The 26731-nt window shown below is 42.0% G+C and overlaps 1 protein-coding gene across 1 annotated transcript; it reads right to left on the reverse strand.

Annotated features, from left to right (window-relative positions):
* Positions 1 to 3994: 3994 nt before the first annotated feature.
* On the reverse strand, positions 3995 to 8732 carry CCK (cholecystokinin). The gene is made up of 3 exons (XM_052694321.1): positions 8598 to 8732; positions 7429 to 7686; positions 3995 to 4365 (listed from the first exon to the last, which is right to left on the reverse strand). Exons 2-3 carry the CDS (start codon positions 7682 to 7684, stop codon positions 4229 to 4231), a joined length of 393 nt encoding a protein of 130 aa, XP_052550281.1. The 5' UTR covers positions 7685 to 7686; positions 8598 to 8732; the 3' UTR covers positions 3995 to 4228.
* Positions 8733 to 26731: the final 17999 nt, after the last annotated feature.

Here is a 26731-nt window from a genome sequence, read left to right on the forward strand (position 1 = left end):
GGCTCTGGGCAGCCTGGTCTGGTGGTTGGCGACCTTGCACATAACAAGGGGATTGAAACAAGACGGTCATTGTGGCCCTCTTCAACCCAAGCCGTTCTATGCTAAGTGCAGTGATGAGTAAGGAGGGACTTGCCAGGTTCTGCTGTTGGCTGTGGCACTGACCTTGGCACTGGGAGAGAAACAGCCCCCTGAATGAACTGCAGGTGATGAGAAAGGGCTGCCTTGTGGTTGCACAGTTGCTGTCAAATGACTGATCAGAGCTCTTGCTCCATGCTCTCAGCAGCATTCCCATTCACGCACAGCTCACAGTTTGCCTCCCTGCCCGATCCCCTTTCATGTCTCTCTCAGCCACTGTTGCTCCTCGCAGGGCTGTGCAGGTGCCGTGGCTCTCTGGTGACAGCTGGGGCCCTGGCTGAGCTCTGTATCTCTGTATACCACAGGAAGCATCTTTTTGGGGGTATTGCCTTTTCTACATCTTGTCTCCCTCCAAAAATAATAACTTTTTTCTTTCCTTTTTTTTCTTTCTTTTTTTTCCCCCTAACTCATCTGTACTGGTGCAAATGACAGCTTCTGCAGTGACCTAAATCCCTGGCTTTGGAAAGAACAAAAGCATGGGTTTGGCTGCTTGTGCTGTATCATTATTTTCTGACTTTTTACCTGGTTACAGGACAGTTCTGCTTCGTGGATGTGTCCCCAGTGACTGCAGTGGATTTTGCAGGATATGGGGGATATAAAACACCACCCAGTTTCTGCTTCTGTTAACAGTGCTGGTAATGGGAAGGTTTCCTGGTTTCTCACTTCAGAACCAACTTGTGCCATGGGGTAATGAAAACTGCATGAACCACTTGGAAGCTCAGCCCCTGTATTTAATGTACTTAGGTAATTTCAAAGCAGAACAGAACTAGAGCATGAGCTCACAAGGCCAAATGGGTGAAGAATTGCTGCCTGAGCACAGCAGTGTTCCTCGTATTTGCAAGATCCAAATATCTCAGAAACTCCACTAGATGCATCTTCATCACGCCACAGCAAAAACGTGATTTTCCACTTTGGGATGGTGGGTGGGAGGTAAGAGGAGGGTGTTTGCTGAGAACTGATGGAGGCAGGGCTGTGGGCATGAGAGATGTTCTTTGGGGAACATGAGTGGTATGTCAGCCTTCTGGGGTTCATTTCTCCTTTTGCATGTTTCCAAAGCACTGCATGTGGTGCTCAGGGACATGATGTAGTGGAGGGTTAAAGGTAGGGTAGTATGGTTAGATCATGGTTGGACTCAAAGATCTCTAAAGTATTTCCCAATCTGAGCAATTCTAAATTCTAAAAAATAACACAGTTGTGCACAGATTGAATGCTTGTCCTCAGCTTTCTGAATGCTTTGGTTTGCAGCTTCCCTCATTGCATCCAAAGATCCAGCACTGCTGTGAGCTGCATCCTGCTGGTATGGTCAGGGCCTGATGGCTGCAGCTGCGTTTGTGCTGAGGGCTCAGCACTGCCCAGCTGTGTGTGCTCTGACATCTCACTGCTCAGCCCTCCGGTTTGTGACAACAAATAAGCCAAATGAGTGCACAGAGCATCTAGAAAATAACGGAAGAGCTGAAAGTTACCTGAGCTGTAACACAGGCAGTGAGCTTTTAGGTGAGAAAGTCACACGCTGAGGAAATCAATAGTTTTTGTATTTAAAAGAGTATAGAGGTTTTTGTCCTGCTGGACTAAGCTTCAAGCTGTGCTGCTGAATTCAATTGCTCCTCTGTTGACACAAGCACTTAGGAATGATTAAAGCTCTAACAAGCCGACAGCCAGATTTCTGCTCTTCAAGAGGAATTTAATGAACTCAGAGGATACAAAAATCAAAGAGGAAGAGAAGCCTTTCACCGCTTTGCTAGGACATTGCTTTTCTCCTGGCCTGTGAATTCCTGCATGGGCAGGGGAAAGGAGTGCTTGTTTGGGGCTCGGGGCTGGAGCTGGGCCCTGCAGTGCTCCTCTCACTGCAGTAAGGATGGAAGATGGGGGCTGAGTCTCACCTCGGCTGCCCTTCATCCAGCCTCTTTTCAGCCCTGAGCAGGCAGGGCCCCAGGCTCTCCCCTGTTCATTTACGTGGAGTTTGCAAAGAGCTGCTCTGCTCACAGTGATGTGCCTGGCACCTGTTTGGAAACCTAATTGATAAAACTGCAGCAGAACCAATTAAATCAAACCCACAGAGACTTTAAATGCAGAAAGTTATTGGTTTGCTATTAAGCCGGTGTCCATTTAGCCCCTGTGCAAAACGTGCTTTCCTTTGGTGGTTACATCTCAGCACTCAGCGTGGAGCCACCATTCACCTGCACTGAGTGGCTGAGGCCCTCAGCCTGGAGACAAGAAAAGAAAGGAAATGATCCACCCCAGCAAGGACCCAAATCAGAAATACCACTGAGCACTCGGGGGGGATCCTAACGATCTGGGCTGGGGCAGCACACCGAGGTCAAGGAGAGGAGGTGCAGTTTTTTAAGAAGCCCTGCTGCAGCACAACCATTCAAACAGGACGGTGACTGAGAAATGAAATGGGGTTTCTCTGAGGCTCCCCAGCACCCAGGCAGTGTGCTTCCTTACAGCCATCATGCTGCAGGTTGGCTGGTAAGCAAAATAGAGCAGGGCTCTCCTAACTGCTTACACAATCAAACTTGGAATGGTATTAGAGTAGTATCAGAGGCAATTTTGCTAGTGGTCTGGCAGGGGTGGAAGCATTGTTTTGTACCTGGAATTTGCTCACCTGCTGGGGATCAGAAGGGTCCAACTGTAGTGTCTTTCAAAAGGGAGAGCAATGGCATGAAATGTCTTTATTCCTCCATTCTCCTGCCTGTAGGAAATGAGACAGGAAAAAAAAAAAGGAGGTGGGGGTTGTTTGTTTGTTTATTTGTTTCCTAATAAGAGCATCCTCAGCAGTAACATAAAATCTGTACCCACTCCCCACCACCTCGCAATACGACAGAGCTCAATGTGCAGGGGACAGAAATGTCTGAAATGTTATTTGAATGCCCCTGTCAATAAGCTGAAAGACAGTGAAGTTACTTTTAAAGAAACAATCCCCTGGGAAATGCTTTAATCTATGCATTTTTAGATTATTTGTCTAAATTTGATCTTTCTTCAGTTAAAAATATATATATATATATATATCTTGCTTGAGAAAAAGAGGTGGTACAGACTGTTTTCCCACAGGCAGCGAAGAAGACAGGGGAGATGATGCAGCTATTGAGATTTTTAGTGTTTGGAGAGGAGCTGAGAAAAGCTGGATGAAGGAGGTTGGCAAGGGGCTGTCTGGAAAGAGCTTGAGAGGAGGAAAAACGTGTGTGGGAAAGCAGTTTTGTGCTTTCAAGATGAGATCCACAGAAAGGGAGAATTCTCTGCTACCACTTGTTGAAGCGTCTCTTACACACAGATCTTTGCAGTGCTGTCTGCTCTCCCAGCTTCTGCTAAGAGCAGCTCCTTGAAATGTTATCGCTCCTGCTGTGCTCGGTGCCCTCACCAGCACCCCTCTTTAACACCCTGTGATCTGATGGCTCCGATACCTCGCCCCTTTTCCCTCAGGATCATCCTCTGTACAGCTCTCTGTGCCCCTCCCCGAAGGAAGGCCTTGCACACCACACGGAATGTTCTCTTTATTCCATCAGCAGAACTTCCACATTTAGTTCACGGTACAAAATAAATACACCAAGGAGGTGAGACACGTTGGCGTCCTTCCTCTTTTCCTTCTCCCTTTAGCCCTGGTGGGTACAGACTGCAACCACTCGGCTCTGCACAGCTGGGTCACTGTGAGGACAGCAGGACTTTTCTGGCAGTGCTGTGCTGCTGGGTTGGTGTTTGGACAAGGGCTCCTTAGAGTGTTCACAGCTATTGTGAGTGTCACAAGATTACCCCAATTGTCTGAGTACGTAACACCTGGAATATAATATGCAGGATGAAGGTGTTCTCCTGCCTCTCTGTGTATTGAGATACCCAGCGACACGCGGCCACAGGACCAGAAGGGGTAAGTGAAACCATTTTAATAGAATATCGGCGTATGAGAAACCACAAAAGAAAGAAAACATTTTTCCTGGAAAATTCTGCATATGTATGTATTGCATTGTCTTACAGACAAATTTACATCAAATACATGATATAGTTTAAAACACTGATTCAAAGAGGACAACAAATTAATTTTTCTCGTTCTGTACAGACATGGGAGTGTGATTTCTTTCCTGTTGCTATCATTTGCTGTTCTTTAGGAGGAGTACTCGTATTCTTCAGCGCTGCGGCGTCCAAAATCCATCCAGCCCATGTAGTCTCTGTCATTTATCCTGTGCGTGGGATCAATGCTCTGTACCCTGTTTCCTAGGACAGAGAATCTCCCAGTGGAACCTACAGGAAAAGAGAGTGTGAGAGAAGAAAGTAAGAAAGCAGACACATTTCCAACCATTTCTGATCTGTTCTGTATTTGTTAGCAGATGCCTGCATGATGCAGTTCAAACTGCTTGACTTCATATGACAGTGGATTTACGTGGGCTGTATAATTGGGGAAAACATCTTAGAAACACTGTGGCATTGTCCTGAAAGTGACTTCAATGCTTTTAAATTTAAAATATACAGACCATTTTCTCTCTTCTTTGGCTCCTGGGAAGGAAGAGCCACAGATGCAAGCTTGGGAACTCCTACAGTGCAAACTAAGTAACAAGAGGGGTAGAGTTAAGAATAACACTTCAGTAAAAAGTGGGAATAGCCCCAAAATTCATGAAGTTGTGTCTGGAATTCACAGCTAGGGATGTCTATTACTGCAATCACACGGGGTTTCTTACTACGTCAGCGGCCTTTCCACTGCTTTTTGAAATGTTCCTAGTACTTTTCGCTGTGGGATGGGATGCTGATCTTTGACCTCGCTTCAGCCCTTCACCCACCCCTGTTTAGGGCATCAAAAAGATTCAAATTATTTGTGGGGAGGATAATTTGATTTCATCACATTATGTAACTACAATTGCAGTGAAAGTTAAATTATTTTTCCCTATGCTCCGGGAAGAAAGCCAAAATGGACACATGCCAGTAATGAAATTGAGCATGAGCCTTGAGTGAGGAAGAGGGACAAGTCCAACAAGCAGCAGTTAATGAGGACTGAGGCTTGAAGAATGCTTGAACTGAGCAAAAAGGAAAAGGAGACCAAAGCTTACAAATCCAAATCTACACAGGTCATTAGTTTTAGAGGAACCCTTGGTGACAGTGTAATGATTTGTAATAACCATGACTCATCTAAAAACAAAACCAACGGCATTGTTTTGTTAATGGCTTATGGAGGTAAAAGTACCAAAGAAAGAAACCAAGCGTGCTTTAGGTATTTTAAACAAGATAGCAAATAAATAAATAAATAAATAAATAAACAAACCACCACAAAACAAAACACAACAACAAACTATGAAAATATGTTTGTCTACCATTAAACCCTCAATCACATTAACCTCTATGTAAATTCACATACACAGCTCAAAATACTAAGTTATATTGATGAAAATGGTTTTCTGGCACCAGGCGGGGCTAAGACACTGCAAAAGCATCACTTGGATGTTGGAGCCTGCAGTGACCTGAGGGCTGTAAACACTCCACTGATGCTATTCTGGTCTGGCAAGGGAGCAAGGGCTCCCTAGGGAACAGCAAACTGCACGTGTCAGCCACACTTCTCAATGATATGGAGCCAGATTTATGCTGGAAGCCTGTAGAAGTTAAGTGAAAGGTAGGGGTTACAACTAGCCTAAGAAATTCCCTAGGGGCACCTTAATTACTTTCCCTTAAATAACCAGAGATGTCCCCGTGGATACTTCAGCATCAACATACAAGGAGTGGTAGCATTCTGGCTACAAGGCTGCCATCTAGCCCCAGCCTCCTGGGAAAATTTAACTCTCACTGTCCAAAATAAGCCTTCCTATTAACCACAAGAGCAAATGCCATCACTGCTCATTGCTAATGCTAGCAAATGCCCAGCCTCCGTGTCCTCTGAGATGGAATTTTCTAGTGAGTGTTCAGAGAAGCTAAAACAGCAGATGTAAATGTCCTGCAGAGATTTCTGAAGCATTGCTCTGAACTTCCACGTGAAATGAGAACATAATTTTTTTGATGGGAAAACAATTGATTGGCACTGTTATAAATTAATATTGCTTTGTCGTAGTGACTCTCTTCCATACCAGCAAGTACATCTACACACTGGTGCCCAGCTAGCTCAGTCGTGCCACAATGATTCCATAATCCTCTAAGAGTCACTTTGTAGGGTTAAAAATATACATACGTGTATGCAGGCAATTCTCCTTCATATCAGTGCTTACCAAAAATACATCCTAGGTCTAAACTCTTTAAGCTATTTGGAAACAAACGTCAGCCAGGTATTCAAAGAGAATGTAGTGGCTACACAAGAGAAAGGAAAGGAAGACCTTGTAGGCTTTTGTCTCCTACAGCAAGATTCTTATTTATTAACAGCTTTAACTGTAACAGCGAATCGTGGAATTCACACAATTGTGGAATTGTGCATCTATATTGTCTTTCTATTAGATCATGTGAACTGCTAAAATACAGCACTGTGAGAATTCAGTGTGAGAAGTCCCTCCAAATACATCAGAAGTGCTTTTCTGTTGTTTCTGATTCAGCCCTCCTCTGCATGAATGTGTGTGGCAGCACATGTAATGCATAAAATGCAGGTGGCAGCTCTTTATTGCTCCACCAAAATACAGCTGAGATGCTGCCTAGCACAGAGCTCAGCAGCAAGGCTATGGAGAGAAGCAAATGATGTGCATTACAGTTGTGTGGAGAGACAGGAGAGAAGAGGACTCTCACTTACCAAGTGAATTCCATCCTAAACAAACTCCAGGGCTGGTAGTCAATTAATTTGTCCCTCCCTGTATGCCCAAGTAATCCTAACTTGTAATCTCTTTCCCTGTTGTACAGGGGATAGATGAGAGAAGCTATTGCAAGCAAACAACATCTACATAACCCCACAAGCTGTACAACCCTTTTTTCTTGAGATTTGCATCACATTCCTCCCTTGGTAGTCAGAGCAATTAGGCTGCCCATGGTGTAACTCAATTCAAATACATAACACAACTGTTTCCTCAAGCAAAGAATAAATCACACAATAAAGGTGAAGCTTTGTGATTCCCGTTCCTTACTGGGGCTTCACGATCCCATTACTGAATGCTGGGGAGGTTTTAAGTAATTGCAAGATTCTGTCCCAAAGCAACTGCTATGTAAAAACAGGTTTGGGTTTTTTTTTCCCCCCCTTAGTTTTACAGTAAGTGGGAAAGAAAATGATCTCTACTCAGGAATAGCCAGGCAAAATCTATTTCTTATCTCCTATAAGAATGCAGGAGTTAGTGCTAGATGACGGCAGGGTTAGGATGCGGGCATCTCTGAAGGAAGCGCCGCGCCACAGAGGCAGCAGCCGAGCAGTACCTTTCCGGGCTTGCTGCAGGTACTTGGCCAGCAGCGCTCCGATGGTCGCCCTCTGCTCCAAGCTGCCGTCCAGCCGCGGTGCGGGCTTCAGCGGCCCCGCCGAGGAGGGTGAGCGGGAATGCCGGCGGGGTTCTGTCAGGCTCTGCTGGAGCTCGGCAACCAGCGGGCTGCCATCGTGTGAGCCTGCGGGCTGCTGGCCGAGGGAGCTCACCGACAGCGCGGCGAGGAGCACGCAGATGCAGATCCCGCCGTACATCGCTGGGGAGAGAAAGGCACGTCAGGCGCTCGGAACGACCAGACGGAGCACGTTGAGCCTTACACCCAGCCCTGTCTTCTTCGGAGGCGCTGGGTTCTGAGGAAACTTTGAATGCAGGTAGCTGCGGGATCTGCACTAAGCTAGAAGGTACGCGTTCGCTATCTGTCGGGAAGAAGAGATAACGCCCCAGCAAACTGGTTTTAGCCTTCCTCGTGTATGCGCCGTGCCCCCCTTACGCAGTTCTTTTCTGTTTTGGAAGCTGCATTCCAGCACCAACTAAAGGAAACCTATGCAGCTCTGCAAAAATTCGCGGGGCAGCCACGTGCTTTGCTGCTGTACTGCAGTCTGCTGTTATCACAAATAACCAATTTTGGCACGTTCTGCAAAGAGCCTTTACTCTCCCACCCCTTCTTGGTTTGGAATTCAGCACTGAAAAAGCTGTCTGGTGCAAGAGAGGAAGGAACAAAGTTGTGTCACCACAGAAGAAAACCCCAAAGTCTCACACCACCCCATCACCTGATTTAACAGCACCAGGATTGATGTGCACCAGAACTGCACTCTTCTTCATCTAAACCAGAATTCAAGCAAAACAATTTTTTTACGATCTCCATAAAGAAGCAAAGATTGGATGAGACAACCCAGAGAAGCAGCACAGTTTGAGCACGGCACCTGAAACAGTACTTCTGGAAATGGGGCTGAGAGGAGAAGCGGTGCTGAGGCGGCCAACTTCCCGTTATAAAGGGCACACGAATTATCCCGCGTATGTGAAACGCGGCACCGAGCATCGCCTTTTCATTTCGGAAAAAGGGGGAAACGAAGTTCGTCCGCCCCTCGCAACGCACAGCAGCGAAGGGCGGCTGTCAGCTCCCCGCCACGCCGGCTGCTCCCCCAGCGCCCAGGTGCCGCTCCCTACCTTCCTTCTTCCCTTCCTTCCCCGAGGCGGGAGTGAGGAGGACCGCGGGAGACCGGCGTGCACCCAAGCGGGATGTCAGGGGCTGCTCCGCCGCGGCCCCTTAAATAGCGGCGGCGGTGTTTGCACAGCTCTGACGCAGCGGGGCCGCGGCCGGGCCCCGCCTCGGGGGGAGCGGGGCTCCCCCTCTCCCTCCCTCCCCGCCTCCCGGCTGTACGCTGAAGTTCGCACGGAAGCCGCTTACCGGGACGGGGAGGGCGGCGCGGGGCCCGGCTTGTCTATAAGACGCCCCTGCTCTCCTGGGAGCCACGCATGCCGAGCTGGCTACCATGGATGGAGCGGCCATTCCGCCCCACCTCGTCACCACCGAGCTGCCCCGTCGCTGCACCATCCGTGCCCCGTCCCTGCCCGCCGCCGGCCTCGGCTCGAGGGGCCCCGCTGCTCTTCGCGCGGCGGTCAGCAGAGGGCGATGGGGTCCCGCCTGGGGCCGCCCAGCGCGCCTCCGTTGACCCAGGGTTCCGGCAGCCCCTTAGGGCGGCAGGGCGGCTCCGGAGCGGCGGGACGGGACGCGGGAGGGCTGGCTTGTTGTGCCCCAGCCGCCTGGCAGAGGGAATGTTGCAGGGGATGGTGGTGTGCGATCGTTCTCGTCACGTTTCAGCCCCTGAGCAGGGTCTCTGTCGCAGAAAAGGGGGGCATAGCCGAGCAGCAGGCTGCTTGTCCTCACAGAATCGCAGGGGTCAGAAGTGGCCTTTGGAGGTCGTCTAGTTCAACCCGCTGCTAAGGCAGGTTCTCTGTGGTGGGCTGCACAGGAAAGTGTTTGGGGGGGGTCTTGAATATCTCCAGAGGAGACTCTACAGCCTCTGTGGGGAGCTTGTTCAGTGCTCTGTCACCTGCACAGTAAAGAAGTTCTTCCTCATGTCCATAAGGAACTCCCATGTTCCAGTTTTTGACCATTGGCCCTTGTGCTGTCGCTGCACGCCGCTGAAAAAAACCTGGCCTGATCCACTGACTCCAGCCATCAGGTATTTATTAGCATTTATAAGATTCTCTTTTTCTCTCCTCCACACTGAACAACCCTCAGTTCCTCAGCCTTTCCTCATAAGGGAGATGCTCCAGGCCGCCAGTCATCTCTGTGGCCCTCATCTCCCACATGAGATGGCGTTGGGTGAAGTTGCCATCCTGAGGCAGTTAGAAAAAAGAGCAAATCCCAAATCTCCTTTGAGAGCAGGAAATTAAGTTGAAAGCACATTTCCAGGGGAAGGAGCAACACTGAAACTGTTCCAGCAGTACCCATCCAAGAACCAGTTTAATGGCTGTCTCTCTCTCTGGGTTAAAAAAATAAATAAAAAATAAATAAAAAAAATAAAATAACCTAAACAACCACAAAAACAAAACAAAAAAACCCCACAAAACTGTTATTTCTGATAACTCAATTTCACTCTTTTGTTTTAGTGGAAAAAATGCTCTCTGCTTTTAGACCATTAAATAGTCAACAACGAATTGAGCCACAGGAGCCTGGGAAAAGTATCACCATCTTTCTGGGAAGGGTGCAGTGCAATAACAGTTCTGGTAGAGTCAAGACTTTGTGAAATGCACTGGAGATAATGAGTTCCCAAGGGGACAGCCCAGAGTTTAATAGAAGCGAAAGACAGAGCGCTTGCTAATGTATGCATATGCATAATTCATGTCAGAGAGGTATAAATATAAAAGCAGCCACTTAAGCCAACATATTTGTCTGGTTGAACAAGCACATGCTATAGGAGTTCATTTATGCCGAGCTGATTTTGAATATCGGTTCCATTACCGATACAACCAGAGCTGCACAAATGGGGTGAGGATTTGTGTGTGTTGATACATAGGTGGCAGCCAAATTTACTGTATTTGCTCCCATGAGCATACAGAAGGGAAGCAACATACAAAATCAAGCAGAGAATGCAGGACTGTCTCTGGACTTTTAATCACATGTATTTCTATGAGAGCTCTGATGCACTTATAGACCGTGTTCCAACGTTTTCTTGTACTTCTGAACTGCTCAAATCACTATGTTTTTAGTTGCAAGGTCAGCAAAAAATGAAGTTTTCTGCTTCATTCTGCCTACACAATCTCATACAATGACTATAAATGGTATTTTCCCATCTAGCCAACTTGGTGAATGAAGAAAACTAGTGAGGCTACAGCATGACATTATTAAAGTCAGCAGTAGTGCACTGTCCATAAGTCTGAATGTATGTTTTTGAACACTGAATTTTCCTCACCATGTTCCTTAATAATAGTACACACAGTTCTTGGAGATCCCTTTCTGACTCGCAGCATTTTCTTTGGTAAAAGATATCTGTAGCTGTTTGAAGTTGTATGCAGCTTCCAGTCCGTGGTAAATAGTTATTAATTATTGGCATTTTTGTGTTACTTTGGGCAGAGATAAGAGATGGATGAAAGCCTGTTCAGTGATATGACAGCAGGACCCTGAGGCGAGTTCCCTGCAGAAACTTAGGCTGCATATAACAATTCCAATAGAATTGGAGTTTCTTTATCCTTTGTTCCACTGCAATCAAAGTATCTCTGCTTTCAATTGTTTTCTCTGTTTTTCTGCCAGAGTTTTTCTCCCTTGCAGCGCAGGTAGCTAAAGTGTATGGCTGAACATTTGTTATGTGTTCCAGCACAAAGCTCTGAGCTGGGCTTGAGCTGAGAAGACAGCATGAGTTGTGAGGGATGCACACATCGTATTTTGTGTCTGTTTTGCGTGGAGGTGACCAGTGCCAATAGCAGAGTGCAGCAGGGCACTGTGAGCACTAATGCTTCATTCCTTTTCTGCTGTGAGATGGAGCAAAGCTGGTCTGTGAGTGACAGAGAGACAAGGTGCATGGCAGTGCTCTGCTCTTTCCTGCAGTGGTGAGCATGCATGTGCTGTGCAATCCTGTTTCGATAATGTGGATGTGACTTTTGTCTCTAATGCACATTTTTTCTTGGCCATATCACACACAGTTTGCAACTGCACAGTTATCATGTGGACAGCACAGCAACTTATGATGTCTGTTTTTGATGCCTCTTCTTCATAGCCAAAAATAAAACATCCATATGGATATTACTCACTTTGCATTGTTGTGAGGCTTTAGGTTTCATGACATATTAAATGAGGAGCTGCATACTGCCAAGTGTGAGTATATTGGGAATGTAGACCCCAAAGTCAGGCTATCCGGTGGTACTGAGGGGCCTCACGTCCAGGAGGGTAACAAGAAATACTTACTTTTGTCTGTCAAAAGTGTACTCCTGACATGAACTGTGTGCACTAATGTCAATTCATCCATTACCTTGGGATTACACACTGCCTGCATTTGTGTGAAGAAGGAAGTAAGAGGAAAATCCTATTTCCCTGGAGTTGGGTTGGATTGTTTAGGAAATCAGATTTCAAACTGTGTCCCGTGTGATTCAGACTCTTGATACAGAAGCTCCCTGCAGATCAACTGGAAAACTTACTTGTGTAGCATTTCCAAAATTGTTTCCCTGTGGTTTCAAGAGTAAATGGTGATGTGGAACAGAGAAAACTGCAGAATCACCCAATCCCAAATTGCTTGCTTTCTGTAAATATTTATATATTTTTTTCTCTGAAAGACCAAATTGATCTTATGTGGAAGTGAGCTATCTATGTTGCGAATCTGGCCACAAGATGGAGGCTTTTGTGCAAGTAGAACACTAGAAAATGAAGTGAAATTACTAGGAAAGAAATGACGAGGTTATGTAACGTATTTGTTCCTAATGAATTCTCTGTGATTCCAGCAATACTTTGAGAAGTATGGTAGAGTTTGAAAAGATGAAGGAAGGTAAAGGCAATAACACTGACAAGCAGAGAATGCAAGTGCAGTAATTGGTGAAGAATGACCATTCTGTGTAACCTCTGCTTTGTGTAATAGTCTGCTGTTTAGTCCTCACCTTTCTTTTCCTTATTGACTGTAACATACTTTGGTTATTTTGCTGTGTGCATTTCAACTAGAAGTGGGTGAAAATAAATAATGTGTAACATGTCAACATAGAAGGAAGAAGCAAAATGGTAACCTACTCTAGCTGAGCCCGAGGCAAATGAATTTATTCACTGCAGTGTTCTTCTGCTTCCTGCTCCTGTTAGGCATGCGCTTCACCCCTGAAAATACAGAAGTTACATAAACTTATGCAAATGTGGTTCATCAGAGTGGGCCGACGCAACTTGAAATACCTCCCTAATGCTCTCCTGTGACACTCATGAAAACCTCTTGTTCTTTGAACTTGTTCTTTTGCTATTTTGAGACCTCAGGGCTGTGATCTTCCAGATTTTATGGCACTTTTATGTTTACAATTCAAAATTTCATTCAGCTGTCCTTGCTTACTGTTGCTTTAGATATGTATAAAGCATCTCAGGAGAATCCTTGCCCTTCAGTGCAGAAGTTTTGAACAGACTTGTATTGTCTGCCATCAATGCAACTGCCACTTGTGTTGAAGCTAACATATGTGTTCACAAGTACTGGAAACTGTTTAATATTATTGGGATTGTTTATTGTTTTAAATAGTTGTACTTTAATCCATAACTAATATTTCTTTTTATACAGGAGAAACTAATCCAACACGCTTCAACATGTATATTAATTCATTTAATATCAAAATGGCTTAGTAGACACAAATCATAGCTTTCAAAATACTTTTTATTTTTCAGATCTCTGCTTTGCCATCTGGATCCAGAGGAAAAGCATCTTTTCTTTGTAGTAACAACAGCATACTGCAGGAGATACTGTTTTCCTCTCTTGTGAAAATGGAACTTCATTCTAAGCAACATTTATCAACCCACCTAAATCCCCAGGAAGGGAGTTCTATAGATGACAGGTATGATGTATTAGCTTCTTGTCTTCCAAACATCTGCGTGTTTCATCTCTGCTACAACCAGCACTAGAATTTAAAAGCAGCAAGCTGATTTGACACTAGTCAGACTGGAGAGCCAACGGGGTGTTTTTAGTGTCCTTCAGAAGAAAGGGAAGCTTTCTGCTGGAGACATAAGTGGATAGGATAGCTGGAGACTTGTTATTCCACTTCTGCCGTGAAATTATACTTTGTAATATGGAAAGAAATGGAATTAACCTGGATGTAAAGTATGAGTTTTTATTCTGACTATTTCTATTTGAAAGGAAATGCCAGAAACATCCACAGAAGGCATAGAAGGTATATAGCTATTTTCAGAGGCTAAAATGGAGTGAAAAAACCAGTGTCATCTTTGAAATAGCAACCTTAACTGCACTGCACTGAGCCTGTGGAACTTGTAGGAGTGCCGTAAACAAGGTCCTAGGGATTTCCCACAGGATGCAGTCAGTGCTCCTTGCATTTAACAAGGCTGCTCTTCTTATTGATGGCTTGGGAAAATCTCTGACAAGTACCAGAGGAGCGTTACCTTCCATGCAGCAGAAAACAGGACGAACAAAACCCATTAACCACGCAGCTCCGCAGTGTAACTCTTAATTTTTTGTGGCCTGTGATTTCCGTTCTCAGAACGGCTGCACCACGACCATAGCAACTGAATTACAGACTCTCGGAGATCAAATTAATTACATTTGCTCAGCTTATTCAAAAGCTGAGAAAAAAAAAAGAGTTAATTCAGAGCTTTGCTTTAAATGCATCTCAGCTGCCCCTCGGTGACTGAGATTTCCCTTTAATGCAGAAGGAAGGTTTCTAAATTAAGCTAGTTTACTGAATCATTAGGTATAAATGCATTTTTAAAGCACTGGGAACCACGAATGCACATGATAGAAATGAATTATCACCCAGATAGCATAGCTAAGTCTAAGGGGAATAATTATTTGGAAGCAAACAAATCTTTCTATATTCTGCTCACTTTATAAAATTGTTTCTAGCTGTTCATGTCTAATCTAGGATTTTCTAAAAAAAAAAATAAATATTAACCTTATTCAGAGTGGAGTGGAATTACTTCAAATCAGCTGTTCTGCACAGTGCTGTGTCTTCCATGACACATTTAATGAGACATTTAAATTAGTATGTTTTCAGGTTGACTTCCTAAAATTAACAAGACTAATTAGTGGGATTGTCCTGCATGTTAACAGTGTCACTGTTCAATAGTACCAATGTATATGTTATTTATCAACTCACTAACATTGTATTTTATTTAGCATGCTCTCAGGGGAAATAGGTAAGCTCTATCAAAAGACTTCACAGGGTCAGAGCTAACATGAGGTCCTGGTAGTACTGACCTATTATTCCTTACTGCTGGAACCAGAATAAAAGCAGTTGGAATGGAATGGCTCTGAGGTCTCTGACTCAAATTTTCCCTTTTCAACTGGGAGAGCAAGATTACTGGTGACTTCAGTGATGTGACATGCTGGCTCATTTACTTACGGTCTACTGTGAGGACCTCATGCAACAGTGAAAATGTGCTGTGAGGTGTGAAGTATGCAAAATGAAGCAGGGGTTACAGTGTCTGCATTTTCTTTTCTTCTCTGCAGTATTACGGAAGTGCACCCTGCTTCTGTTTTTTCTTATTTCTCTCCTCCATGTACTTAGCCTGAAATAAGCCACCTAAACTGAAGGTGATGTCTGCCATTTATACAGTCACTCAGCCAGTGGTTTATGCTTTCAGTATAACCTAGTTCTGGGAGGAGGGCAGTAAATGTGGGCTGGCATGACGTGGCCAGGGTGGGTGAGAATTTCCAGCTCAAAGCCTAAGCTGAGTGTGGTGATAAAGGAGTGATAAGACTGGAGATGCAGCTTCAGGGAACAGGTGGGTTCTGTAGGGAGCCAGCTGCTGGAAGTGTCCTGACATAAGAGGGTTAGGAACCTGTTGTGATTTGTTTTTAAAAAGTGGGCTTAATGTCCTGTGCCCTACATAGAATCATAGGATCACCAAGGTTGGAAAAGATCTTCAAGGTCATCCAGTCCAATTGTCCACCTACCACCAATATTTCCCCAGTAAACCACATCCCTTAGTACAACATCTAAACGTTTCTTCAACACCTCCAGGTACACTGATTCAACCACCTCCCTGGGCAGCCCATTCCAGTGCCTGACCACTCTTTCAGAGATTTTTCCTAATGTCCAACCTGAACTTCCCTTGGAGCAACTTGAGGCCATTCCCTCTCATCCTATTGCTGTTACCTGGGAGAAGAGGCTGACCCCCAGTACCCACACCACCTTTGTCCTGTCCTTTCCCCACCTGACTGACAGTGGTGGTGGTTGCCTGCATGGTGAGGTATGTTCAGTACTCATTCACACTGTTCACAAGGATATCAGTGTTCACTATATGGTCTGTGTGAGGACATACTCATATAAACGTGTTTTTGGGGAGATAACAGCAGTAGGAAGACAACAAAACAAACATGTTTTAACAGCTGTATAAGCTTTATAATAATCCTCATTCTGACAATATAACAGTTCATCTGCTGTTTAGACCAAGAGAAGTTCTGCTAGGTAGTGTTGGCTCTAGTAAGAATAGAATAAATCAGAATAATCCTTACTTGAAATATTCATACTAAATGTGTCCATTTAGTACTGGAACTGGTGAATATCTTGATGAATGTACTGCTCATTGCAACAGATAGACTGGCATTCTGTAACATTCCCCTAATAGAATTTTTTGTTGTTGTTATTTGAGATCACAAACAACATACTCTCAAATTCTTACGTGTGTCCAGTAAAATTGTATTAAATCTCTTCAGGTATGGCTGGGGGGGGAGGGCAAATATTTCAAATTCATTACTACTGTATCAGAAAACATGCAATTTCACTAAGTAATATAAGCTGCTTGATCAAAGCATTTTTAAGCTAAATCAGCCACCTGGTCTGAGGACTCTACTGAAATTACGGTTAATATCTTACATTAATAAAAATCTGATACTTCAGGCAGATTTAAACATAGTGAATTCAGTGTAGTTTATTTCTTAAAAAGCTCTTCTGTCTTATGAGTTTGAATAACTGCCTTAAATTTATTTGAAGACAATCAATCCTTTCTTTTTTAAATAATACTTTAAAAGTTAATTACTATATGTGCAAATTAAGTTGAAGCAAGTCTTTGTGGATTTATTTTTTGTATTTTGTATTTGGGTGCTTTGCACTTCTACTTTTCTCCATGGAATATGTCATTTTTTGAACTCCTTTGATAGGAAATCAAGGTTCATCACGTGTATCCCAACTGTATTTTGTCCTAATTGAGACTCTGAAGCTCACAGGAAGTATGTAAGTATGAAACAACTAAACTACAGAGGTACTGAAAGTGCTATTTGCTAATTATATGCTCCTTAAATATTCATATTTCTAAAATGAAAGACCTTTGCTTTTGGTTGAACTAAGTAAGTTTACAGATATTTGTATTTTTGGTCAGACTCACTCATGTATTTCAGCAGTTTGGGAGGTTTTTTCTTATCCCTGTATCTGCTGTATTAGTTAGGCACAGTGGGACAACATACAAGTTGCTGTGGGTAGAATCCATTGATGATGAAAGCAGTTCCTGAGTGAAGAATGCAGAGGGCCAGAATTTGCACCTGAAGACAGAAGCAGATTGCATTTCTCTGTTTTTAGAGGCAATAGGGTCAGTTTTCCACTGACAGAGGAAAGAGAAACTGGCAACATTCTGTGTGGTGGTCCTCAGTGAATTTAACAGCAAAGTGGGATTTGATGCCTCCTCTACCTGGTTTGTCAGGGTAGCAGCAACCACAGTTGTGCAGATCCTTCCAGACCTGTCTGTGTGGCTAGCCATCTATGCACCATTTTATGCTTGCTTTAAAAAATATTTATGTATCTATTTCTATTTCTATTTCAATAAATTGCATCTAAGATTTGACCATGCTTTTGTTGAGGACCAAACTGTGCTCCTTTAGAATACAGGCAAATACAAATATTCATTAACACTAAATAATGCTGTGCATAGATGTGTGGATGTGCAGGAGGGTTGCAACTAAGATTTCCTTGATGCTATTTCTTTTCAGTCTATGAAATACTCATGGGGCTGAATCTGCCTCATCCTTTCTGTTTTTCATCTCAAGCAGGATATTGATAGATATGTTTTTTCTTTGCCAAAGTGGATTTTCATTTTTACAGAGAGTAGAAGATATTTCACATTCAAATGCACTGGAAAAGTTTATGGAAATGAGAGCTTTGCAAGCAGGTTGCAATTTTACAGACTGCAGTGTTTGATATTAAATAACTTACTCAAAACAAAAGGACAAATCCTCCACTGAACTTTATTGCTATCATTATTTTGACCTGTTGAGGTCTGCTACTGTGTGCCTAGAATAAGTTAACTTTAAGAATGCTCCAGTGAACTAAGGGCCTACAAAACATTTGCTCCATGATGTAAATGTTGGAGCTGTGATACTGCTGGTGGTTAAGTGAAAATGGATCTGCAGCTCCTAAATCTTCAAGTTTTTCTTGAAGATTTCTGACTGATCTGGTTTATCATACTGCTAAAAGCTTACAAGCAGACCTCATCTAAAACCCTTCCGTAGGCATTCTTTAATTTGGAGTTGCTTTTAGTGCTGACGAGGTTTAGCGTGATTTACAAGAGGCTGCAAACAAACAATGGATATGTGCAGCAGATATTCCAAGAGGGAAAAAGATGTTTGTAGCATGATCACGTTGTCTCTAAAGTTGTTTACACAATGGAATAACAGTTCTAGCGTTGCAAATAGTGAAAAAGAGATGTTGGTTCTACTTTATATTTTGATCAGGAATATACCATAGAAAGCTATAATACCAGAAATGTAGGTCAGCAATAAGTTTGTTGTACACTTTTGTTCAGCTTTTAATTGTATCTGATGTTCCATTTGCCTGAGGATGCTAATAGTTGAGGTGGGATTTTGGATGTTTTCTTCCAAGTACAAGGAAAACAAGCATTTAGTGTGTCAAAGACAAACGTATAGACAAGAGAGAACATTCTCTTAAACATAATAATTCCTCAGTAAGATAGATGCAGTGTAAATAATTCTGCATTTGGTTTAATATTCTGCTCAGTAACAATGTAGGAAATCAGTATGGCATTTCATTATGCCACTTTCGGAACAAACTAAAGCATCTGTCCTGGTCAACTAATTATCTCTAAGACCATACATTGTAAGGCATAGCCACTCATATGCTTTCCTCATAATGTCACTAAAAGCTGTATGCTGCAGACATTGTAAAGTCATAGAATATCCCAAATTGCAAGGGACCCACGGCTATCACTGAATCCAACTCCTGGCTCCACACAGGAATACTCAGTATTCAAATCATATTTCTTTCCCTGGAAAGATCTGAGCTCCTCTGAACATGGGAGTTCTGAGTCACTGGAAAACCTCAGTGTCTCTGAAGACATTATCTGAGGGCTGCTCTGAAAGTAATGCTTCCTATTTTATTATGTTGGCTCACGATGCCACAAGTAGATGTTGGTGGTGTGGTAGTAGAGGTAGAACTTTCGTGCTAATATTCCATGAAATTTTGTTGCTCTGTGACAGATGGCAGCAGAGGGGCAGTTTGACAAAACGGTCTCTCTGTGTACAAAGCAAAGGTGCTGAATTGAATTCCTCCATGTGGAACCCACTGACACCCATTGACATTTATCAGTGCTTGCTGAACACTGATGGAAACTTGACAGAGGAGGTTAGCACAGTGAGTGTCAGATTGTTTTGGCAACATTTTCCCCACAGTAATGCCAGCATAGCAGCTGTGAAACAGTGGGTCAACTCCACAGGTGCAGATTTTGACAAAGATGGCATGCAGGCTTTTGTTCACAGCTGGTGAAAATGTATAGCTAATGGTGCTGACCGCCTTGAAAAATAGGGAGAAAATCTCAGTTGTAGGTGAGAATCTATAAAGCAGTGTTATTGTGCTCTTTGTTTTTGTTGTAGTTTCCATGGAAATAAATAGGAGGCATTACTACATAAGCGCAGATAACCTTGTGTGTATTCCCACAGCTCTCTGCTGCACAGTTCTCATTCCCCCTTGCTTTTATAACAGTTGGGCTCTTACCCCTAAACCTCTTCTAAAGCCAAATGTCATGTTTTTTCCACCTTTCACTTTGTTGTCTCACTTGCTATTTATCTTTATTAAAACCAGGCTAATTAGAGATCATTTGACATTATTACCTAACTCTGTGAAATGTACTAAGTGAAAGAATTATTAGGAATATCTTCTTAGATCAGCTTGATTTTGCTTGTTAGTCCAAGGATTTTGAAGCCAGTTGGCTTCATCTTCTCCTGTAAAAGCAGTGAGGTGTCTCTTTTTAGTCATGTGTAGTTACCTCTCTGTCTAATTAGCAGCATTTTGCATTGTGCCTGGTATGGGCTACAGAACATAATGTTTGATTGTGCTGTCCATGCTTAACTCGAGGAATCTGGATTTATTTGCTAGTAAAAGTTGAAGAACAGTAGGTATTACTGCCAGATCTAGGCTGCATAGAAACTCTGCCTATGTAAAATTGTACAGCATCAGCCATTTCTCCTTCAGCTGTGCTTCAAAACATGAACATAGATTCATGGCTTTGAGAGAAAGTCTGGAAATGGCAACTTTTAGGAGTGGGGTATGGATTCCAGATGATAAGCTATGGAAGATACCTGCCTGCAGCCTCTGAAGGAGAAAATTTAAAACACACCCTTTTGTGTACTGACTGCAGATCATTTCCTCCACTTTCTGGTTGCTGGTGATCACTCTTTATGTAAGCTCTGTATGGAAGATAGTTGCCTTACTGAGAATTTCCTCTACTTGAGGAAGCAGTAAGCTTTTAGTCAAACTGTATTATGAAGCATATTTTCTTTGTTAGTCAAGTCAGTTGTTAAGCCCACTGTACTGCTGTCAAGCCCACAGTACTTGGCTGAAGTCAACAGATGATGCTGGGCAAGTTTGAAGTATGGTTAATTTAAGATTTATCATTCTCACATCCGCTCAGGCAATTTTCCTTGCTTAGTTTGTGGTAGGGCCTGAAGTAGACAGTAAAAATATCAGTGTTTTTTCTGTAACAGGATACGAATGACTGAACATGATAAATAATGGAATTTCTTGTAATTGTATCTACATGAATATTTCATATACTTACAGCTATAAATTTATCCCATGTCTGAAAATCCTCTGCAGTATCTGACAGAGCTTAATTGTTTGCTTTTGGTACATCCCTCTCATACTAATGGCATAAGTCCATGGCTGCTTGAGATCAAATCACATTTAAAGCCTTCAGCGTGCCCATGCAAGAATGGAAAACCAGATTGAAGGCTGTGAATCTTCACCCTTTTGTGGCAAAATCTGTAACACTGGAAGTGGGAGGAAGCAAATAAAATTTGTCTCGTCTTTCTCTGAAAGTCTGCTTTCTCTCATACAGTATAGATACAATGGATTGGCTGCAAGTGTTAACTGTAAGTTTCAAAGAGCTCACAGAGGCCACTCATGAGTTCTACCTGGCAATCAGCAATGCAGGAACATGCAAAGAATTTCTCAGTGCAGGCATACATACAGTGGGAGATAAGGAGTTCATTAGTATTAGATATGTTTCCAAATACGTATTTTTAACAGTTATTGAGTAGATGGAAATTGACAAAATATATCAAAGGTGAGGATCTGGTGATGAAATTAAAATATTTTTCATCCTCTAGGAAGGGACAAAGGGGAAACAGGAAAATCAAAACTGGTATTTGGTAAGGTAGATTTCAAGAGATTTTGAGCATTTTTGGGATGTTTTGTGAGATGAGATCTGAAGGAAAAAAGAAATTAAAATGGCTCAGAGCTCCTTGATTAAATAAATTAAGGGTCCAATGTCCTACTGCAATGGAAAGACGTGTAATAAGACACCAACTAGGCTAAATCCTAAGTTCTTCACTGGCGTTTAGCACAAGAAAGGAAGTCTGAAAATCCACGTAGTTCAGATTTCTAGCACTGTGCCCCATACATCTCAGAAGGTCCTGTAGTTACAGATGTACAGATCGTTGGCACATTAGCCAACAAGAATACCCAGCTGGCACTCTAAAAGAGCTTTCTGGACTGTCTTGTGTAGTCGGATGAAAGTATTAATTTCCAACTGGAGAATTTTTGCTTTCTTTGATTTTGTCCATGCTTTGTGTTAAGCACTGCCGGTTCAGTTTTAAAAACAGTTTAGCCAGTCACATGCAGTGGCCTCTGTTTGGTTTTCTGTGGTGGTAGGCATCCAAATACTGAAGTGTAGATAAAGAGGAAATGTGCATTACCTGATATTGAACAGAAGATGTGCCATCAAGCCTATAATGAATGTTTATTAAAGCTAGGAATAAATATTGCATAAGCTTCCAGTCTTATATATAGCTATCACACTTCACTTAATAAACAGAGGAGGCTTATAGTGTTTTCCCAGCAATTTCCCAAGGTACATTTTTTACTAGACTTTGTCATGATCATCACTTTATTGTTTCTTGTGTTAAGGTCCTATATTGTCTTGTCTGTTCTCCAGTAGAGATAAATTTGCCCGAAGATCAACTGCTATGAATCAATTAAACTGTTACAGCAACACATAAATTTACAACAGCTGAAAAGTGGCTTTTGTTCTTCACAAATTGCTAACGTCATTAACTATTCAGAAGTTTTAAAACAAAAATTGTATTCATCACAGGCAGAAAAGAAGCCCTATGATTCCATTTAGTGAAAAATATACTAAAAACTTGTTTATTGTGAACTAAAGCCAAGACATTTTTGGAAATGCTACTGTATGTATATAAATGGAGAGAAACTAATTATCTTAGGAGAGAGAACACTTCAGACTATAAGGATATTGAGTAATCTCCTGATTAGGATGTGCATCTGAGATTTTAGTGCCCAGTGTTTTCAGCCTGTGCTTTGCCTGCAAGAGGGACTAGAGCCTCCTCACTGAGTTACCTAGCTGTGGAGGTGCTCCAGATGCCATCCTGTATCTGCTGTGTTTGAATTACAATCAGTATGTCTGAAAGCTATTTTTTTGTTTTGACATTCATTTCTCTTGATACAGCATAGTCGGTATTTTTTGGATGAGCTCTAATTTTACTCCAATTACAGCTGGTGTGAGAACGATGTCTTTTGCACATTTAAAAAGAAATAAAATGAAGGAAACCAGCTTGGTATCAGTTCAGAAGCACAAACGTGGATCCATGGAACACAATGTGCAAATGGTTACATTTAGAAGAGATGCTCTCTTTCTAGGCCCTTTTAACCATACAGTTCATTTACAAACTGCTCATATAAGTTCTTGATGAATGCATCAAAGTCTCTGTACACTATTATGGTCTCATAAATCCCAATTCCTGTGCAATTTCATCTGCACCGCATTGCAGCAATTGCTTAAACCAGTTTTGAAAGTCTTGCTGCTAACAACATTCCTGTGTCATTCTGATTGTTTGAATCGATTGTCTGAATGGGACAAAAATGCACTCACATTTCCCACAAAAAGGAAAAAAGAAAGGAACAAACTTAACACATACATTGAATGAACAACGAATGAAAACTGTTCTGAATGGAATCCTGGCATTAGACACCACTGAATTTCTAACAATCCGTATACGCTGTTATTTCTTGGCAGTAAATGATTAGCAGCACATCATTTATATGACTGTTCAGGTCTACAGAAATTGTTTTTAAACTGAGGGTGGAATAATATTGTGGAAATGTAGCAGAGGTATTGTTTAAACACAGGACACAACATTACTTTGGAAATGTAGCTGAGAAAGTAAATTTTTTACCTCTTTTTTTCTCCTGTATGGCTCTCATCTTCATACACATTAATTTTTCTCACCTTTAGGTCTTTTCTTTATCTTACATACGATTTTGTTACCTATGATTTCTAAATGTGTTGGATATTTCAGAGCAATGCCATTTGCACTGAGATGCCTCTACAAAGTCTGTGTTAGTGGAAGCTTAAGGCAAATCTATTCCTTGCTGTTGTGAATCTGCATGAGTGTGCTGTGCTGCAGTGCAACAGTTTTCCTCATTATAGTAAAGTCACGAAGGAAGTGTGGCAATCTTTTAGAGAGCTATCATCTCTGAATATGAAAAGACATGTCACGGGCTTGATGCAGGACATGGAAATACAGAAAAGGGAAGCAATGTCACACACAAACCTGGAATTATGTGACTGTATCTTTTCAGTTTTAATTTATGGGAAATTAGTACTTCAATATTTGCATGAAGTGTGGGGAGAGAGTTCTTGCTGAGTGTGAATTTGAGTCTGTGGCCATGAAGGGCTGACGTAACACATAAAGGAATACATGAATAGAAGTTTAATTTGTACTGGAATTGCTTTTATTATTTCAAGTGCACATTTATATACTTTTAAAATAGATTAGTGTTTGCTTTTGCATCAGATATCCCAATTGTATGTAGTGGTTGGAAGTCTTTTCTCAAAAAACACAGTGATCTTTTCAAGTCAGGCAGGTGTGTGGTTTCTGCCTCGTGTAACTTCACCTGAGAGATAACTGTGGGAGAGTGTGAGTTGTTGAGTTCTCTAGCTGTTATTTTTCACATATTTGTATAAAATATGGTTATATTCAAATGATAATCAGAAATATATAAATGTGCTGTTGTGTTTTATACATACTAAGCATCCCCAGGTTTCATCAATTTCTCTAAACAAGCATGCCATTTAATCATGTACAGACTGTTGCTGGAGAACACAGGGATAATCTTATTGAGTGAATCAGTCATTTATTAAAATCAAAATTACAAAAATGAGCTCTATCTCTACCTCTGCAGAATGACTTTGTCCTCCCAGTACTTGCTAATTATGCAGTACTTTACACAACAGCATGAGATAGTTTTTTCTTCCAACAAACTGATAATCATCAGTTACTGTCACGCTATTACAGATTCAGAAAAATAAATAATGTTACAGTATGAATATCTCCAGATGCAAATCTGCTTATGCTTAGCAAAATAATTTTAAGAAGAACTTAGTGATTGTTCTATGAAACAGTAAGATAAACTCATGCAAATTTGGCTTGTAGTGGTCTATTTTACTCCAAAGTAAGGGAGGATCATTCACACAAATCACCCAAATCCTTCATTAAACACCACTCTTATCTAAATATGAAGATTCCTTTTATAAAGCTTGATTACATCTTTGCCTGTTCACTGAACACTTTTCATATGCCACTGAAAGCATAATTTTTATCCTATCTTGCTTTTACAATGCAGGTTTTCCTCTAGCCTAATTTAATAAATCCAGCTATGTAAACAAGTTTTCAAGGACAAAGTATTTTTTTCTAGTGTGATTTTCAAGTTACTATGTTCTTCCCTCTTTTTTGCAAGTGAAACTGATGGTAATTTGTAGATTTATGTGTTGTGTTTTGTTAATAGTAAAAATGCCATTTGGGTATCAGATAAGTGAATGATAATGAGAAGGAGGGATCGAATGTTCTCTAGTGAATTCAGTTTGTGGGCATTTTTCATGGTACTGCAGAACTGGAAGTGCCTTTCCATTTACCTGCAATGAGAGGTAAGTGGTACTTGCTTTCTCAATCTGTCACAGAAAGAGGGAAGCTAATTAGCTCATCACTCTCGATCTTAGTGCCAGGCTTTGCCTGCTGGCTTCATTTTTTTGCTCTTCAATTCAATTGCTATTAAGATGAAAGCCAGGTTTAGACAAAATGCATGCTTTCTGTACTTTGTGATAGTTTTGAATGTGCTGTGTGTTCCTACACACTTTTAGACATTCTTTGCTGGAGTGGTTATAAATTGATTCCTTTCTGGTTAGACAATCAACAAAAGCACTCAGGACTTCATCTGAAATAAAATGAGATCATGGACAAGGAAAAGTTTTGAAACAGATAAGGTGTTCATGGCTGGGACTTTTTGATGAGGGGAATGAAGAATGGTTTAGTGTGACCTTTAGCTGTTTTTCCCCAATTTGGCAAATTTCCAATGCTTGTTAGGCCATAAGGTATCTACTTCAAAATACTGTCTAAGAGTAATAGGGAGATCATAGGAGAATCTTCTGCTAATTGTAAATCAAAGCTGATTTCTTTCTTTTCTCTGACTTCAGTTGTGAATCAAGACATTCCCAAGCCTTTTCTCCATAAGCTCATCCTATTTTACCAACTCAGAGTGTAATTCACTGCACTCACCATTCCGGGAACACTGGAATAGGTCTGTTCTTCAAATTGCCCAGAGCATAATTAATTCCATTATGTGGTAAGTATAGTTACTGTTACCATATTGCATTTAAAAAAATCATAATAATATGAAAGTGCTTTTGAAATGTGGCATACTTTAAATGGAGAATATAAAATTGTTTTCCTTGTAAATTGTGCTGCATAAGTGATTGCCTGTACTTATATAAAAGGGCATGGGAGTGAAGAAGGTGCTGATTTGTTTAGCTATAATCTGATTCAACACTTGATGAAGTGCCAATCCAGTCATGTTGCCTTTAACTACTCACTTCAGGCTTCTGTTGACCAAAGTGACAGACATCTGCAAAATCATTTCAAAGAACACAATCCTCATGAAATGCTGCTCCTGGAGTTCCCCTTTTGTGACACTGCTGAGCCTTGACCTTGAGGATCTTAGCTAGTAGTAGAGTTTGTTTAGTGCCCTGTAGTACTACAAGGATCATTTACTTCTCATTGAAACAGATCCTTCCTTTTGTTTCAGGTCTGAGTTCAGAATAAGGGTTTCTGGGAAATGTGTTCTTTGGAGCCATTGCTAATCCTCTGCAAGTGAAATCATCATATATTTTGCACATTCTTTAACATAATTTTGTCTACCCATACATACTCTAAGCAGGGTGCAAATGGCCATCTCTCTTGACTAGTATTTTGCAGTAGTGCTGCTATGCACATTTTGTAGCTTTCAGCAGCGTTCCATTCAAAGAAGCTTGTAACGTTTTTCTTCCTCTCTGTCCCCTGGTGCCCTCTCAACATTTCCTACCTTCTGCTGACAGTGGGCAGAAGGCTTATTTGGCACCACTCATACTAGATTGAGTGGAAATGCATCTTGGCAGTGATGCTTAGTGAACTGCGTATGTTTTGTACATGGTTCCTTCCCTGTAAAAATTTCAAATAACACTCTGCCAATTTTCTCTCTCATTTGTATTTCCTTTCCTGTGTGGTCAGACTGTGAAAGTGCACACTGGCATAATGCTTATCTTTTGCTAATTGACCTTGTGTTTAATGTACACCCTTGCTGACCAATGTTTTTGCCTCCCTCTTCTTTTCCTTGTT

The sequence above is a fragment of the Tympanuchus pallidicinctus genome, unplaced genomic scaffold (assembly GCF_026119805.1).
Source record: "Tympanuchus pallidicinctus isolate F22 unplaced genomic scaffold, pur_lepc_1.0 scaffold3, whole genome shotgun sequence".
In the NCBI taxonomy this organism is placed as follows: domain Eukaryota; kingdom Metazoa; phylum Chordata; class Aves; order Galliformes; family Phasianidae; genus Tympanuchus; species Tympanuchus pallidicinctus.

Coding starts and splice junctions, on each gene's coding strand:
- CCK (XM_052694321.1), bottom strand. CDS start 7,684: ATGTACGGCGGGATCTGCATCTGCGTGCTCCTCGCCGCGCTGTCGGTG. Junction 4,366..7,428: donor CCTGCAGCAAGCCCGGAAAG/GTACTGCTCGGC, acceptor CTTTTCCTGTAG/GTTCCACTGGGAGATTCTCT.